The sequence below is a fragment of the Lupinus angustifolius genome, chromosome LG20, assembly GCF_001865875.1.
Source record: "Lupinus angustifolius cultivar Tanjil chromosome LG20, LupAngTanjil_v1.0, whole genome shotgun sequence".
NCBI classification, from domain to species: domain Eukaryota; kingdom Viridiplantae; phylum Streptophyta; class Magnoliopsida; order Fabales; family Fabaceae; genus Lupinus; species Lupinus angustifolius.
The window spans coordinates 18,076,991-18,096,502 of NC_032028.1; the positions used below are offsets into that span (position 1 = coordinate 18,076,991).

At 33.2% G+C, this 19,512-nt stretch overlaps 2 protein-coding genes across 2 annotated transcripts; both read right to left on the reverse strand.

Annotated features, from left to right (window-relative positions):
- On the reverse strand, window positions 11,263-13,574 carry LOC109336382. The gene has a single exon (XM_019572944.1). It carries the CDS (start codon window positions 13,492-13,494, stop codon window positions 11,428-11,430), a length of 2,067 nt encoding a protein of 688 aa, XP_019428489.1. The 5' UTR covers window positions 13,495-13,574; the 3' UTR covers window positions 11,263-11,427.
- LOC109336399 (V-type proton ATPase subunit d1-like) lies at window positions 14,546-18,219 on the reverse strand. The gene is made up of 10 exons (XM_019572969.1): window positions 17,968-18,219; window positions 17,734-17,854; window positions 16,715-16,822; window positions 16,525-16,627; window positions 16,021-16,101; window positions 15,847-15,932; window positions 15,702-15,761; window positions 15,554-15,602; window positions 15,037-15,171; window positions 14,546-14,942 (listed from the first exon to the last, which is right to left on the reverse strand). The coding sequence occupies exons 1-10, from the start codon at window positions 18,146-18,148 to the stop codon at window positions 14,811-14,813; spliced, it is 1,056 nt and encodes a 351-aa protein (XP_019428514.1). The 5' UTR covers window positions 18,149-18,219; the 3' UTR covers window positions 14,546-14,810.

Sequence of the window (19,512 nt, forward strand, 5' to 3'; positions counted from 1 at the left end):
ATATTATACTAATATTATGAATGAAATTTTAATAAAAAAGACAATATGTACTTTTATTTACACTTGTTATTGAAATAAAATATGTCACTTGGTAGTAAACTATATGTTAGAAGTATAAACAAATGTAGTTATTGTGTGCTTGATCTTCCACAATAACATTTTGGTAAAAATTAAGTCATTTTAATAAATATAAATTTAAATGAAAATTGATCACTATGTCTCATAAAACCAGTACAGTTTAAATGAAAATTGGTCAATACGAACGATTTTGACCAGTATGATTGCATGATCGATATAATTATTATACTGTATTGAGATGAAGATCAATTCACTAGTTTTCTAGCTGAACCGGTAGGTACGATCTAATTTTCAAAATACTGATATATATGAGAAATAAGAAACCATTAGACCGGGATTAACAAATAAGTGCACCTAACTTCGTTTAAGTAATTATGTTATTATTAACTAACTTTTAATTTTAATCATCTATATATATTTGTATGACACTGATTTATTGCTCTCGTAATTTTTATATGAGAACTATTCTCACTTGAGTCACTCTTGTGCGCGTGCATATATATATATATATATCGAGCAAGCTCATGGACCTAACGAATTGAAGTATATTTGACTCAAGTTTAACTTATTTGATTCATAAACTGAGTTTATCAAGCTTAATAATGAATCACATTTCAAATGGATATAAAGTTGCTTTTGTTTGTTAGGTTAGAAATTCATAATTTCTAATTAAGGTGAACATCATATGTTTAATACAATTATATCGGCTATTTATTTTAGGGTTACGAAACAAGTGAACTAATTACTAACAACTCATAAGACTTCTGAAACTGATAACGAATATGAGCTTAATGAGTGGATACCCAATCAGTTTGCCTATATGGGATAATAGGTACCATATAAGTTAACGCATAAGGAACGGTAATGGTCCCCAAGACACCAAATCACAAATAGTTTTCACCTCTCCCCATTAGAGAAAAAAAGGAAGGTCCTAAAAGGAATTCAGGATTTGGTTGAGGAAGACCATCATACCAAAATTTCTCTCCAAAGGCATACTAAAAGAATAGATCATAGAGCATGAATTCAAGTATGACTTTATATCCTTGTTTTATATTATGTGTGAGAATCATGAGTTTCAAGATTCTAGGATTGTTAGTTCACCAATCAAAAGAAAATATCTAACAACTGGTATGGTATCAAAGTTTTATGTTCTGAATTTTATGATTCTCCATCAAATGTGATTTTCCCCAATTTTTTATGAACCCTAATTTTTAAATTTGGAGATTTTTATGCTTCTACTATAGATTATGAAAATGGAGTATTTATGAATAATGAGGATAACTTTCATGTGCTTCCGCTTATTTGAATTATAGTAATTTGTATTATGAACTCTCGCAACATATGTTGATGTATATATTCAGATTTGTGCATAGATATTACATTAATTTTTATGACTTTGTTATGCAATATGTATGTTATATGTGCACTAATGCCTTACTCTTGGACATTGACTTTTGTCACTCTACAATTTAAAAATTTATAAAGCACATGTATAAGGTATATATGAGTTAAGTCGTGTTTTTCTTTTATATATATAATCAGGATTTCATTGCCTTGTACATATATTTCAAAATAAAATATACATATATTCATATGTAATTGTTTCCAGCTTAAGGTTGTTGTGATGTCTGGAATTACTGATTAAAGTTAATATTTATATATAATTATTACGGATAATGCTTAAAAATATACATACTTTACTCTATTAGTGTGTGAAAGTGTATATATATTGTTACATATATGTTTTAAGATATGCATGATCATATTCGATTTGGAATTTCAATAATGATTTGTATATATTTTTTTATACTTTTCAATCTGGATTTATTTTGCATTTGATTAAGATTCAATTCATTTTAATGCGTTCATATATATGTAATATATCTTTTTTTATTTCGAATTATATTGTGGGATCAGATTTATTAATCATAAAAGTTATCACATCTGAAAGTTTTAATTCCAATATTATAGTTTGTTATAATGGACTCATATCCAATACACCAAATTTTACATTTTGTGGAGGTTTTTGTATGGAGATTATTGAAACATCCACAAATAAATCAAACAGGCGGATCAAACAATTAACTAAATGGATACTGGAGGTTTTTATTTAGTTAGTGGAGGTTTTCAACGTCCACTATCAATTTCTCATTATAAAACCTAATCATCAAACCTCAATACACAACAAACTCCAATGCGCAGCAAACCTAATCTGTGGACTCCATTCCTCTTTCCATTTCATTCTTCCATCTCCTCACCATTGATCCATACATCGATCACCTCCATCTTTGATTTTTCAGCATTGTTTTGGTATATACTCTCTCTATTATTCTTCAATCTAAATCTATGATTTTCTCTTCTTCAATCCATTGATCCACGCAGCTTCTTTATATATATTCACAAACATATATATAAAGAAGTTGTGAAAATAGTATGGACAATACAATTCTGTTGAAAATTTAAGTAATAGCTCAATGCTTATGCTTCTTGGATCTTCTGCCAAATCATTTTATTTCCTTTTTTTGGTCATGAGAGAGTGGTGTGTCAAAAATCCATTTTTTTCAAGTTGTAGAGTTCTATTATTTGAACATTTAGGATGAATACATTACTTCCCCAATTCCATTTTATAAGATGATTTAGGATTTCTTTATGAGTTGAGTTTTGGAGGGGAAATAATAGAAATTGAAAGCTCCAAAACTATCTCATAAGTGTATTTTATGGCTCCTAAACATTTCGTTATTTCCCTCCAAAATTCAATTTCCAAACATACCTTTAGGATAGCTTCATGTGCTTTAAGAAAGATCAAAACATTTTCTGATATTGTATTTAATTTACCTACCCGAGATTCATTAATAAAACTAAAACATTTTCTTTTCCATTCAAATTGTTTGAGTTAATAAAAATATTTTAGTAATAAATTCATTTTATTGTATATAAAACTTCAAAAATGTAAGTATTGGTGTAGGTCTTTTTGGTAGAGAATTCTTACTCCTATAATTTGAATTGGACGTAGTGGTATACCTTCTACTTATTTTACAGAGTGCTTTGATACAATCATAAAGGTATAACAATTATGCATGTATAAATTTTTATCTCTAATATTATTTATGTATATATGTAAAATTGATATTGACAAATTCATGTCACTTTTTGGAAGCCTCGCTTTTGTTTTAGGACTAGTGAACTTAGTCTTGGGAGAAAATGGTGTGAAAGTAGGCAAAGATTATGAGATGAGTTCTCTGATCCAACCAAGACTAGAGATGAAATCGTAAGAAATGTTCCAATTGGTATAGACAAAGATCAATGGAATCGTTTTATTCACTATCGTCTGAGACCATTAACTATGGTGTATAAATTGACATTACTTTGGTTATTTTAAGTTTGCTATAGTTATTTATTTGACTATTGTGTGAATGTGTAATTGTTTTTTTCATAGGAACTTTGTAGGAAATATAAAGAAAGTCGAAAGAAGCAAGTAATTCCACATATTGGCGGTTTTAAGTCTAATTCCACATATTTAGACTTTGCACTTATTACTTTTTATTTATTTATAAAAGCTCAATTTTGAATTAAGTTTTCTATATTTTATATGGTGAATGGGAAGTCACTAAGTCGTGGAAACTTATACGTTGTCACTCATAAAAGGAAGGATTAAACATTTGTAAATGAAGCAGCAAGAAATGTAGCGGTAAGTTCAATCTAATTAAGTAATCTTCTTTATATGTAATGAATTTTAATCTTCAAATTTTTACAATTGATAACATTTTTGCATGCTTGTAGGAACAAATTCAAGAGGCTTTGACTCTAACCAACATTGATGAATCTGAAGCTTCTCCTCATGATTCAGTTGGTAGAATGATGAGACCAGATCACTCTAGGAGAATGCTAACCATGGGCATGAGAGCAGATCCTACGAATACATATAGGAATACTAGACTTCGAGTTTCTGATTTGAGCTACTCTTCATCATTTAGTTGTCGCATCTTCATCTTCTAACGATTGGCGAGAGAGATACAGCAATTTAGAATCTGCATTTATGTCCTACATAATAATGAAATAAGAAGGGATCCCTAAAGGATTGGCTAACTTCTTTACTCTTGCATGTGCAAGTATCATTTTTATATTCAGTATTTTGTTTGTTTGATTTTCCTGATTTGAATATAATAAAATTTGGTATATAAATAGGAGAGAATATGTTGTTGCATTAGATTTCAAGAATCATCATCCAACCATTCTTCTTGAACTTAACTTGTTTATTCATATGCCTCCCTGATCAATTGTATTCATTGGTATACGGTCGAACCTCAAAGAATATGCTATTGTTGAAATCTCATAATTGAGAATCAACTTTCTCATACTTTTTAGTGTAGTTTTGAATCTCCTAATAAGCTCTATAAACTATTGTTCATTACTTTTTTTAGGTTGCTTTACATAGTATTGTTTATATTATTTGATTTTCTATCTAACCTACAAAATAACACAAAAAAAACTTACTCTCTCCCTGAATAGAAGAAAGCTCATATTGTAGATAATATCGTGTCTTTGTTAACATTATTGCATCTATAGAAACGTATTACTCAAGTGTGCATAATCATAGGACATACAATTTTATACGAACCAAATGTATATAATGATGCGGTAATTATCAATGTTTTTCTATTGTTCCAACTAAATGTTTTGATTTTATTATTTCAGGAAAATAATGATGTAAATATGTTTGATACACCTTTGGGTGCAAGAGGATCATCTAGAGCCAGCAACATTTAGGATTTATGTTATGTATTTTATTTTTAAAGTGCCATATGAGACTACTTTTAGTTTTTTGAGATTTTATGGTGTATTTGGATTTATAATGAAGGATGGATTATAAATCTTTCAACTATATTATGCTACCTTGGTTATTTGCAATGAAATTTTATTATTGTTAAGAATATTTATATTTAGTATTGTATATTTAAATAATAATTATAAATTAATAAGATTAAAGATGTGAAAATTATGAAATTAAGCATTACAAAGACCTCCTCAAATACTGGATGTTTTTAACCTCCATAAATAGTGAAGGTTAAAAACCTCCACAAATAGTGGAGGTTAAGAATATCCACAAATAAACCCCTACAAATGTATATATACCATATGTTTTTTAAAACCTCCGCAAAATGCTTCTAGCAGTCATAATTGTGGAGGTTTTTGAAACACCTACTAGTTATATCATAGAGGTTAAAAACATTCGCTAATTGCAAAAAAAACCTCCACTAAATACAAAATCTGTTGTAGTGCTTGTTATTTTTGTCTAGTAATTATTTTTGAATTAGTTGATGCAATATGTTTCCAAAGTAACCTCTATTGTGGAAATTGGTTCAAATTATACATACGAATATGAGATTATTTATGCAGATTGTGTTCGGCCCAAAGGAAGACAAATTTGGTCAAACAATAACATACTTGTGATGATAAATATGTAACAATTATAAAAAAAATCATGTGAATAATAGTTGGTCCAAAGAAAATGGCTATTGTTTCACAAAATTATTGTTATTATTTAATTATCACGTCGAGAGTACCACTTACGAATTAATTTCTATGTCCAAAGACTAGAAATTGATGTTGTATTAGGTATCTTCTGATGAGTTTATTATGTGAACATGTCCTATTTTATATATATTACGTGACTTATTTGTTTAAATGGTTATAACATTTCATGGTTTGTTGTATTAGTTAGTAGCTGATTGCATTATTAAAGGGTTTCTATTGTTCAATCATTGTTTCTATTTGAACACTATATTCTCGCATGTTTAATCATGTATAAAAAAAATTTAATGGAAAATTCAAAAGCACAATCACTAGAACTCAAAATGCAGATCTTTCTGATGAGAATAATACAATGCTACCAATATGTTAAAGTGGATATATGTATTTATATGTTGATATAAATAATATATATTTTGGATTAAGTGTTAAATCAAACTCAACTAAATGGTTTTTCTTTTGGAAAATAAAATTGTTTGACATTTTAAGTGAACATATTAAACAAGAAGTCGCCAAAGTGACATTTTTTTTATGAATTGTTTATAATAAATGTCAAATACTAGTGCTTATATGTATTTATGCGAATATTAATCTGTCCCAAGGAATATTATTATTTAGCAGAATTGTATAAACACACGTGATGGTAAACATGTAATTATTATATGGTTGTATATATGAATGATAAATCACTCTAAAGAAGGATTTATTTCACATGCATTATGATTAATGTTTGATCATTACAAATAAGAGTATCATTAATGATTGATATAAAATATCAAACCAATTGTATGTTTGCATTTTATGCGAATGATGATTGGCCCAAATGAAGATTACTATTTGTCCCAAATTACAAACATACTTATAATTATAAACAGAGGAAATTACAATGACACCCGTGAGTTTTAGGGAAATTACACAAAACATCTTTCACTTTTCTACACCTACACAGACCTCCCATAGTTTTTATACTTTCGTTACACTGATCACTCATGCATAAGAAATAAGTTTAATATTTTAAACAAAAAATGTGATAAATGCAATTAAGTTAAACAAAACATGATATATTGTGTAGACAAATCCAAATAATATACAAATCAATGTATCTTTATTATTTTTGGTTACATAATGCAGCAACGTTTCTAAAGAAATATTGTTTTAATCGCTCTTATAATATAGTGTAACGAACCAAAAATAATAAAGAAATATTGACTCATATATTATTTGGATTTCTCTCCACAATATATCATGTTTTGTTTAACTTAATTGCATTTATCACATTTTTTGTTAAAAAGATTATACTTATTTCTTATGCAGGGATGGTCAGTATAATGAAAGTATAAAAATTAGGGGAGGTTTGTGTAGGTGTAAAAAAGTGAGGGGTAGTTTGTGTAATTTCACTAAAACTCAAGGGGTGTCAATGTAATTTACTCTTATAAATGTGTGATAATCATATGGCTTTCCATGTGAATAGTAAGTCGGTCCAAAAAAAGACTTATTGTTGACAGAACTGGTTATCAATGTTTGATGACTACATTGAGTGTACCACTTACAAATTAATATTTTTGTTCAAAGACTGAATATTAATGTGGTGGTGTTAGGTAACTCGTGATATGCCCCATCATCATTTGAATTTAAGGATTAAAGTTGAATGTGAGTTTAATTGCAATAATGATTGCAAATTGTTTTGTTCTTTTATTAATGCTACAAATACTTCTTCTCAAATTAAGAACATCACATTGCTGAATGAGACAAACTTTAAGGTTTATAAGGAAGCCGTAGAACTTGTTCTCGACTGTATGGATTTAGATCTGACACTTCAGATGGAGAAACTCATTTCTACTCTAAAAATATTCGATGATGTTAAAATTGAGAAATGGAAACACTCTGACCGAATGTGTCTAATGATCATGAAACGCTATATTCTAGAAGTGTTCCAGGACTCTATTTCTAATGGTCAGAGTGCAAGGAAGTTCCTTGAAGAAATAGAACTATATTTTTCACAAAAATGAAAAGGCATAGACAAATAGTTTTTTGGCTAAACTCATTTACATAAAGTATAAAGGCAAAGAGAACATAAGGAGTATATTATGAAGATGTCTAATCTCGTATCAAAACTCAAGTCACTTAAGTTAGAACTTGGTGATGACTTGCTCGTGCACTTAGTTTTGATCTCGCTTCTTGCACACTTTGGGCCATTCAAAGTGAGTTATAACACTCATAAGGACAAATGGTCTCTCGATGAGAATCTCACTATGTGCAGCCGGGAGAAAAACTGTAGAGAGATAAGACTGAAAGTGCTCATTTGACTATGACCTTTTAGAATAAGAAAAGAAATAACAATAAGGATGCTGTAAAATGGCTATTTGTGTTTTTCCTCAGAGAATGTGGAATTGTTCTGCAATATACTATGTTAGGCAAACCTAGCATGAAGGCAATTACTGAGTGATTAAACTGGACTCTTAAGGATATGGTGAGAAGTATGATTAGTCATTCTTCATTGTCAAAGTCTCTTTGGGGAAAAACTTTAAAGACCGTAGTTTACATCCTTAATAGGATGTCAAGTAAATTAGTTAACAAAATCCAATATGAGCTTTGGACTGATAAAAAACCAAGCTTAAAACACTTACATATTTAGGGTTGTTCAGCTGAGATGCGGCCTTATAGGCTACATGAAAGGAAACTGGACTCAAAAACAGTTAGTTGTTATTTTGTTGGCTATACTGAACGCTCTTGGGAATGAAAAGAACATAAAAAATGTTATCTTTGAGGAAGAACCTATCACTAATAGTGAACAAGTTCTTGTGCCTATTACCATTCAAGGAACAACTTCGACAACAGAAGATAATGTTCAGAATGTTGTCCCTGACAATATTCTTGAACAAGACAACAATGAGGTTGTAACACCTCAGCCCTGACATGCGACCTCTCAGACCCATGAATACACCAAGTGTGTCACCCACAAGCTTAAAATCTCATGTAGCATTTTATTCCCCACAAAGGCGAGCCTTTCGTGACTCGAACACGAGGATAAATAGTCAGTTTACCCATGAGTCGCTACCATTAAGCTACTATTACAAAAAAAATGCGCATTTTGATTGCTCAATAAAAATGCGCCTTTTTATTGACATCAAATTTCTAGTTGTCAAAGAAAGTGTTCAAAATAGACAAATTTCCATAAAATATATAGGCACAAATTTTATGCTAGCTGATCCACTAACTAAGGATTTGGTACCAAAAGTCTTTCATGAGTATAATGCTCATATGAATATTGCGCCTTAAGATTCCTTAGTTCAGTGTGAGTCTATATGTTTTATGATTTACTTTGGATGTCATATTATAGTTTTATGCATAATAAAATTGATAATTTTTTGTTCTATTTTGAACTTGTGTATTGTAACTATTGTGTTGCAATTAAAGACTTTGAATTTATCTCATTAAAGAATAAAGAAAGACCAATTGGAAATAGACATGTTTGATATCATATTGCATGAAATTTTCATGTCACTCATCCATATTTGGTCCATGTCACTATGTATATTAATATGATGGTCATCGTGGTCGAGTCACATTTGAATGTGATGAAGGTCGTAGTGGTTCCATAATTAATATATGAGATGAACCAGATTGTACTAATGATGAATATGTATATAAATAGCATACAGATGCATGACTAAAGAATATGTGATATAATTATTTTATAAAAAATATGAAACCTAAGTGGAAGATTGTTAGAAATTCATAATTTCTAATTAAGGTGGACATCATATGTTTAATACAATTATACCGGCTATTTATTTTGGGTTACAAAACAAGTGATCTAATTACTGACAAGTCATAAGACTTTTAAAACTGATAACGAATGAGTTAATGAGTGGATACTCAATCGGTTGACCTATAGGGGACAATGAGAACCCTATAAGTTAATGCATAAGGAACGATTATGGTCCTCATGACAAGAGCAAATGATGTTTCATACATTAGTATTCAGAATGAGTTAAGATCATTTGCTCTTTTTCTATTTCATTTTCTAATCCAAGTTGAAGTGTGAACAAACATATGACCAACAAGGTGTTGGTATAAAACTCCACTAGATTCTCATGATGACCAAAAGGTCAATGGTCTGATTCTAGGAGCGACATCTGTTGAGAGTAACAATCACACACTCCGAAAGGGACTAGTTTCTTATCCAAAAAGGTAAGGGATACCCTATAGTACCCAAAAAAAAAAGACATAGATGGTCGGGTAGATATGCACATGCTGCTCATCTAAATTCCAGAATGTAAGTTATGGAGCTAAAATGTTAACATGTGTGACATATTCAGAACCAATAACATGCAGTAAGGCCTTTGTTTTGTATCAGAAATCCTTACTTTGGTACTTTGCTAATCAATCTACATTTCGAAGCTAAACAGTGCCCGGTGTTCTATCTATCATGAGCAAAACAGGCATAGGGGAAAAAACCTGATGCTAAACTGGATTTGCTAATTGAGCCCTAAACAAAGATTATTTTCCACCATTAGAGATATTCAACTATAAAATATAGTGACCCAATGCACAAGGTTCGCACTTAGTAGGGTATAAAGAGGATAGATGTATACAACCTTACTCCTGCTAGCGGATATGCTGTTTCCAGGATTTGAGCTCATGACCTCATCATAGTCATTAAGCAACAACATTCAGTAATGCCAAAGTCACTCACTCTCTAGATATCGAAACATACATAAACAATCTTAACATCATCCAACCAATTTGTTATGCTGATAATCTAATGGTAACGTTCAAATTATGTCACAACACTGAAAAGAAAAAATAACCCCAATACACTAAAAATTGATCACAGAATGCAAAATTTACGAAAATGTCAGGCTGAACTGGAAATAATTCAAGCAATCTATAAATGCCAAGCTCATAAGCATGACGCATGCCTCTTGTGAATGATACATATGTTGTGTATTCTTAAAATCACAAACTTTCTTCTATCCTCTTGTGTTTTCGTAAGATCTCAGAAACCATACAGACCATAGGAGAATTAGACCAGTTCAATCAACCAGTCTGCTGTGGCCGACTCTGCACAATGATGGGTAGTGCGCAAAAATAAATTTTAACGTACCCCACTATGAGGGTGAGGCTTTTGGCTACTCCTAATTGTTTGTTTTACATTCTTCACTAATCAAACAGGTCTACACATTTTTCAGTTTTGGACCAGAAAATAATGTTCTTCATAGTTGCTAAAATAACAAGCTTGAATGCCATGGAATAAGTACATAGGAGCCATAGTTCACAAGATATAGATTGACATGTAAACACTTCATGTATGACATATTTGGAACCAGTACCATGCAGTAATCCAGTAAGGTTTTTACTCGGTTTCAAAACATGTTAATAAGGTATTTTGCTAATCAGTCTACATTCGGAAGGTGAACGGTCCGAATGTTCTATCTACGATGAGCAAGTCAGGCAGCAGGAAAAAGAGGAGCTAAACTGGATATGCTAACTAAGCCCTGAAAAAGGATTGCCCTCCACCAAAGGGATACTATAATCTACAGAAATAAAACAATCTTAATATCCTCCAACCTACTTGTTCTGCTGATATTCTTCACATGGTAACTATTAAATTATGCCATAAAACTGAAAAGGTAAATAAACCCAAGAAAATAAACTGATAACAGAGAATGGTCAATTTAAGAAAAAGTGTCATGTTGATCTGGATAAAAGTTCAAGCAATCTAAATTCTAAGTCCATCAGCATGCCTCTTGTACAATGATACATGTGTGGTGTTTTGTTAAAATCATACAAACTTTCTATCCTCTTGTAAAAGCATCAAAATTGCTTCCTTTTGTTTCTGAAAAGTTTATCCCGTTTTGCATACACATAAGATAGAGCAAGGAAAGCCACTGCCGAAGTTGAGACTGGAAACCAGGGAAACGAAGGGTCCTTGAAGCACACAAGGGATGCTTCTATTTCTTGAGAGGCATGATACACAATAGAGTGGAGGGCATACAGATCATGGTCAGAAGACCTCAAGTAAAACAAAGCAATCTCAAAGTCCAAATGCGACAATGCAGATACCACCTTGTTCAGCTTGTACTTGAAAAGATTCCATCTCTGAACAAACTCAGCATGCTGCTTTGGCTTAAGCAGATTTCTATCTCCACCATGTGATTCTATGGTCTGAAGAACATCCATAGCGCTCGCTATGCTGTAATTTAAGGATGTCAGCAGAACATTTCTACGCGCTGCATCTTTCTGCACAAAAGACAGAGACAACATCTCTGAGAAAGGCCCGAATGGAGTCTGCCCTATACTCCACGTATAATCCAGCAAAGTATCATTGTGTCTCGGGCTCCAAGACATATGCGTTGGTGACACTCCCCACATACTCTGCAGAATTGACCCAACAATCGGCCTCTCAAGTTCCCTCGTCTGCGTAAACACATGCCGACCATTGCAGCTATAATCACTCACAGTATGTGTGTTCTTTGTCCTAACTGCAATAACCATGTCCTTAAACGCAATAGACTGATGATACCGATCAAGCAATAGAACTGAATTATAATCCAAGTCGAATACATAAACCGGCACAACCCTGCCATAATCCTCCTCTGGCACACCAGCCAGCCTCCTAAACTCCTCAGCTGAATCAGACAAAACCTGATGCAACTTCTTCGAGTCCAAATACTCATTCACAATCAAAGTATAGTTATCAAACAAAAACCTCGAAGTATACGAATTAATTGAACGCGAAATAGCAAATGAACAAATCGGACACTCTGAATACTTAATCTCGTAATCCTTAAAACTCAAAGACTGATCACCTAACAACAAACCATTCTCATCAACCTCATCTCTAAAACTCTTCTCAATCAACTTCCAATCCAAACCACTCGAATAACCATTCTTCTTATCCTTCTTATTCTTATCATCACCACCACCATCATGACAACCACCACATACATGAATAAACTGCACAATCAAACTATTTTCAAAAGTAACAGGAATCCTCAAAGAAGGTACCATAAAAACCTGATAGGCACTCCAAACAAGTGAAGCAAGGTCAGCAACAAACGCCTTCTGAGACTTCGGCGGCCTTCCACGAAGCGCGGCCGCGAACGGATGAAACTCGCCTCGAGGAATAACACCATCACCTGAAATAGCCGGACCATAATCAACCGGTCCAGCACCTAAATCAATCCAAACGTAACGATCCCTCGCGGTCCAGAACGTTCCCAAGCAGCTAGTATAACCAGGAGAAGATTCTCCACTTCCGGTGTAGCTATAAGCGTAGGGTTTCGTCTGCGACGAATCGCGAGGTAAATTGATGAGGTAGATCGAAACGGCGTCGTTGGATTTGGAATTATCGAAGTGGCTTTTGACGAATTGATCGACGGAGGAGTAAGGGATAGAGATGAGAGGGGAGCGGAGTGATGACGTGGCATTGCGGAGATGAGAGAGAAGGGATTGGGAGATGAGGGAGGAGAGAGAAGGGGAGGAGGTGGTGGTGACGTGGAGGTGGAGGGAGTGGGAGATGGAGAGAGGGTGGGAGTGGTGGGAGATGACGTGGAAGTGGTGGTTGGGTTGGGTGGCGGCGAAGAGGAAGGAGGAGAGGAGGGAGGAGGTGGAGGGAGGGAAGTCGCCGATGAGGTGGAGAGAGAGGGAGAGAGGGAGGGAGAGAGAGAGGGAGAGAGAGGAGAGAGAATGGGAGAGAGAGGATTTGATTGAGGGAGGGAGAGAGGTGAAGGAGTCGTTGGAGGAATGGGGATCTGTGCGAGATTGGTGAGTTAGGAAGGAGTCGAGGCCTATGATTGGGGTGGCGGTGGTGGTGGTGGTGGTGGTGGTTAGGAGGAGGAGGAAGAGGAAGGGGAGAATGAGAGTGGTGGTGGGTGACATGATGATGCAGCGGCGACGACGGCGGAGATATGTGTCAGTCAACAGAACTCACAAAAAATAAATAAGTTTATAGGACCAGATCCAATATTTAATTATCTAATGCTCTTCATAGTTTGCACTCATTTTTTATAAATTAAATATATTGTTTATGTAAAGTTGTTTCTCTTACAACCTTCAGTGTTCAAATCGTAGAATCAGAATATAAAGGAATATAAGGGTGTATATATTTATTTTCTCAAACCTACTAGTTGGGAACATAGGAGCCCATTTAAATATTAAATTAGTGCATGTATAAGATGTATGACTTAGTTCCTAACATTAATCACTAAGATCATTCACTTATGGTCACAGCAATGAATGACTAATTTAAATGATATGTTTGTTGTAATGATCATTAGCTCCACCTTTTTGTATTTTGTGAAGATGTTTAATGTTGACATGACAAAATATCACATGATCTGAAATGAAATCCCTCATGTGCAGATACCTAGTACTCCAAAACTTTACCTCATAAAGCTTATAGGTTAAACAACAAGCCTTATAGAATTCCAAACATGGTTTGTCTTGGGAAGAATGATGCAAATAAGGGAAGGGCATAAGTGAGGGAGTTTAGAGAAGGAATAGTTTATGTAGTAGTTTATGTTGTGCCTCTAAACAACTCTTAAATGTCATGAATCATTTTTTGTGTAGCTGCTGGTTCCTTTGTCATTGGAATCGATTTGATGCAAAAAGTTATAGCTGCATCTATGCATCAACCAAGGTTGTATTCATTTGATATTCTCCCTTCAAAATCTCTACTAAAAAATGGTGGTGAATCAGTGATGGTGAATCATTTGATCAAAACTTAGTTGATAAAGAGAAATGCTCAAGATATTGGGAGAAATCAAAAGCCAATAAATTATTGCTTTCTCCAGTTAGTTGTTTAATCAGAAGGAAAAAAATGCTCCCCAATATATGAGGCTCTCACATAGTCTTATCCTCACAAATGAAGAAACAGTTCCATGAAAGATGAAAATTTTAAAAAGAGAAGGGACTAGAATGCAAGGCAACAGGAGAACAAACCACCCATCAAGTTTATTTCATATTACAATTATTGTAAAAACCACAACATACAAATAACATAACATCTTCAACATTTAACATATTGAATGAAATTTGGTATAAAGATCTTCCCAAAGGATTCCAGAAGATTTCACAAAAGCACAAGACTAAACACAATCTTGTAAATAGTGAATGTTGATCCATTGATAACTCACAAGGAGAAATGGATAAATATTTATAGAGAATAGCACCCATTAATTTAAAACATACAAATTCTAAAATATGAGGACCACACTGTCATGAACTCTAGACTTCTGGTTCTGTGCCACACATTCTGAAATCCACATTAGGTTCCTGATCTCCTGCTCTCTTAGCCTCATGTATGCGAAGAATACAGCGTAATGGAACTGCATAACAGAGCAACATGGTAATCAGTGACACTATTTAACTATTTACTAGAATGAGAAATAAATAATACAGTGAAAACTGTCAAATATAAACCTGTTGCTCAAACGCCAAGCAAAGCCTCTTCACCTCCTCTTCATAGAACGCCTTGTCAAGCATCTGGCTCTCTCCATATGACAACTTAGCAAAAATAGAATGGTAAGGGGGATACTTTTCCATAGCAGCACGGACCTACAATGAGCAATCAAATAAGAGATTTAAGGACCAAACAGCAATATAAATGTCTGAGCAAAACATGCAACTATCTGTCATTGTATCAAACATCCAACAGATTAAAAACATCAGGTCAAACAACTCAATAATGCTTAAATAAATGGCATGAAGAAAAAAAACCAAAAGGATCAACACTTCCTTTAGCATGAACAGTTAAACATTAACTCTGGCAATATAGTAAAGTGACTAGGTGACTAGCTACTAAAAGTAAGTCAAACATTCCGAGAAAAACTCGATATATCAGGCCCTGAGAAACACACTAGGCTGATAGAGGGTAATACCTAGTATCCACCAATGAAACAACTTCAAACATCACACGCAACTGAGATACAAATCATACCTGATCAATGTCCTCGCAAACAGCAAGTTCCTCATGTCCATAGGGATAACTATGTATAATAAGTCAACAATTACCATAAGAAGTGGTCAAAAGCAGCATGTCAGTTTTTTTATTTAAAAAGTATAGATAATGAAGTAAGAGCGCTTACAGTAAACCAAAATTAGAGTACAGCTTTCTACGATCATCTCTAGTGAGCTCGGTACCAATGCTGCAAAAAGTGAAAACCAACAACGTCATTAGCGCAAGTTTTAGAAAAACAAGAGATACACAGAGCCTTCTTTGATTCATGATACCTGTTTATTGAAATATTCACAGCCCTTCTATCAGCCTCAAAGGCTAGAAGGTCAGACATGATCTCAGCGGTAGCACCACCAAGTTTCTATTAGGGATAACACTGAAATCAGTGAAAACAAGAAAAGGAGAGAGAATATAAAGCCAGGGGAGGAAAAAAGGCTCAGATCTTTCACCTGACAAAATCGGTAAAAATCTTCAAGGTATGCCTTGTAAAGAGTATTCCTCATTATTTCTATGTTCATGTCATCCAAGTCCTAGAATAACAAAGAAGTCCAGTATAAGATACTGTAAGACAGTATGATGAGCATATACCCAAGACATTGACGAATACCACAACAATATGAAGCTAAAGCAATGAAACCATAAAGCAATAAAGTCAGAGATGCAAATGCTAAGAAAGTATTGTTTCCCTTGTATATATAGTCCAGAAAAAGTAAAAGCAGGAAGTCTGTTTTCAACACTTCCAACAGTCAGTTGCCCTTAATTTCTCCATAATCTTAGATTGCAATCTCTCAGTCATCAAAATCCATTGAATATAATTTAGAGAATGTAGAAACATTTTCTATTTAAATTTTTTAAGTGTTTAGCACTATATCGAACAGGCTGATAACAGTCTTATGGACTTCAAATCCCTGAAGACAATTAATGTGAAGAAAATTTCAGGTTAGGAGATTTACCTCTGATGTAATGCACTCAGAGAAGTATGGAGCGAGAGGAGTGTCAACAAGCACCAGCCTGTAAAGCTCCCGCATATTCTGAGCAACTGCCAGTGTGGCAATGCTGACGAGGAAAAAAAAAAGGTAATAAACTACCTACTTATAAATTAATATATTTAACACTGCCTAAAAATTTTACTATGATATATACCTATCAAACATGCCCAGTGGATGGCATTTTTCTAGCAGTTCTTGGACATCCCTCTCATGCAAGGTTCCAGTAACAATCAAAACAACATTGTCTATCATGTGACCATATCTGCAATATAAAAAAGAGTAAATTACAATTGTAGGCTACGATAAAAAACAGACACGATGCATGGTTACAATAAAAAACTGACTGGTGAATACAACAAATTCTGAAATTTATCGGATAGATCATGATTTAGATGCAACACAAAATCAATAACTATTAACATGGAAAACAGACTCTAAATAAAAATATAGATACCTATGTTCCATATGTCAGCATTAACCATCGTAGACAAAAAAAATCTGTTATTTTATCTAAAGCCCATTTGTTTAAGCTTTTTTAACCAAAAAAGTGATATTTTGATAAATACAAAATCACTTATGACACGTACCATTTGTTTGGTTGAGCTTTTATAAACAAGTAGAAACAGCAAAGAGAATGAAATTCAGCTCACTCGTGAAGCTATATTTTTCAGCTTCTCAAAAATCCACTTTTTGGGTTGGATCATTGCTGATTGGCCTTCCAATTGTATTAAGTCCTTTTGCATTCGCGGATTATGTGTGTTAACTTGATCATCAAGTTATAATAAAGGTTTTTTGCACAAAATTAAGGGTAGAAGGAGTAGGCAATAGAGGCAAATCATACCACTATAACAGCTTTGCATGAAAGAACTTACTAGGTGTGTGATAAATCATGAACTTAACTGTTTATCATCAAAATAAGATGCTATACTATTAACTATTATCTAATTTTAATCTAATTACAACAATAACAGATATCAAACGAGACTATTGTATTCCGGTATCTAACTTGTATCGGTATAAAAGTTCAAATAGTATAGATTAAAGACAAAAGTTAAAATTATCCAAAGTTATCAATCCAAAGATCCAATCTGATAGGATATGCAACACAAAATCATGAAATTGTATTTGAATGGATCATAATAAATTCAACGAAATTGAAATTGGAAAACATACGTGATGTATTGAAGGAACGTGGATAAGGGTTCGGTGGCTTGGCACAGCATATGATTGTAATCATCAACAAGCTTCAGAGTGCATTTCTCAACAATTGTAGTTGTATGCAACGGTGAAGGTTCTTCAATTACGAATACAAATCAAATCAATGATTTATTTCAAATGAAATTGGACAATAATAGAATTAAGATAATTGAGGATATGAATAATGATGGAAAACGCAACGAAACGCACCGTTTTGGAGGTAAGAGCCGTAATCGGTTGCGGAGAGATGCATCTTGATGTCGTCAAGGGATTCACATTGACAGAGGTTGTTGTAGTCGGCGGTGGTGAGGAGTCCGGCACGGTGGCCGCGGACGATGGCCTCTAAGTAACCGCCGTGGATGTTGAACGTCATAGCTTCGAATCCGTACATCTTTTTTTGCTTCAGATCTTGTGTGCGTTCAACCAAAATGAAATTAAGAAGAATGCACTTTGTTAATTTTATAATTGTGGTAATAAATACACCGTGTTTATGAACAATTACTACAATTGTCACTGTATATATGGAAATTTGTTTCGGAAATCGTAAAAGTAATTAAATTTGGTTAATATTAATATAATAAGAAAACATATATTGTTTTATTACGTGTAAGGGTGTTGCTAGGTTTTATGTGGTTTTAGTGATTACACACGGATACAATAGGTACCCATACGTATGTGAAGTCTTCGAAAATTGAAAATAAGGCAACAAAAAGTGTAAAATTGAAAAACAATGTTACTTTAATGGAGTACCCAATGTGCACTACAAATTAAATAGTACAAATATAAAAATTCAAATTCATTTCATATATTATATGTACACATGGACAAAGGTACCATTACTTATGATTGTTGGTATATATTGTAAAACTTATTTCTAAAACTTGGGAGTACCTCTTTATAACGGGTACACATACTTGTACAAAATTTACTTATAAATTTGAGGTTTTTTGTCATCCCAATAAACAAGATCCAATATATTCAACCAGGTTTGGATTGAGTTATTGGGCTAGAAAGATGTTGCTCATGCATGTGAGTATCTACTTTTATGACATGAACAATGTGCTTTAATATGACCCATGCAGATAGATCTACCACTTGGTTTTGGGCTTGTCAACCCAATTTTCCTAGCTCTAATTGGAGGCATGTTACTTGGGTTGGAAAACATCAATGTGGTAAAACTTTCTTAAAGTATATAACACTCCTCGTATCAAGAACTCAAAGTAACCATAAGTTAAGTCAACTCTTATCTACTCATCCATATGGGTTTAAAATTTAAACCTACTCCATTTCTTATGTAAATTGGAGAAGGGGAAAATATCATACATTCGCTAATTTTTGTATAAGAAAATAATGTATTAAACGTGACTAGTCAATTTTACATGATAAAAAGTTTGAAAAAATGAGTTCAAACCCATGCATCTTCATAATTATTTCATTTCTCACCTCCTCAAAAACTTTGCCTATCAAGAAAATATATCATGGAAAAGGGGACCCGTACCTTATTAACATGACACTATTATGTGTATATATAAAAACATGTCACTATTAATTATATTTTTAAAGCTGTCAAAGTTCGGGTATATATACCCACAAGTGGTATTTTTCTAAAATTTCAACTTGGTTTCTCCTCCTAAGGGTTGAAATTGATTACCACTCCAATCCAACTTTGTGGGTTTCAAACATTTGTCAATAATAGGCAGAAAGTCTATAAAAAAAGAAAATAGAAAAAAAATATTTGATTGCTCAATGTGAATA

Excerpts from the sequence above, each read along its gene's own strand:
- LOC109336382 (XM_019572944.1), bottom strand. The coding sequence starts at position 13,494 with ATGTCACCCACCACCACTCTCATTCTCCCCTTCCTCTTCCTCCTCCTC.
- LOC109336399 (XM_019572969.1), bottom strand. The coding sequence starts at position 18,148 with ATGTACGGATTCGAAGCTATGACGTTCAACATCCACGGCGGTTACTTA. Across the intron at positions 16,628-16,714 it reads CCACTGGGCATGTTTGATAG|CATTGCCACACTGGCAGTTG; the intron begins GTATATATCATA and ends TTTCCTCGTCAG. Across the intron at positions 16,102-16,524 it reads CTGAGTGCATTACATCAGAG|GACTTGGATGACATGAACAT; the intron begins GTAAATCTCCTA and ends TTGTTATTCTAG.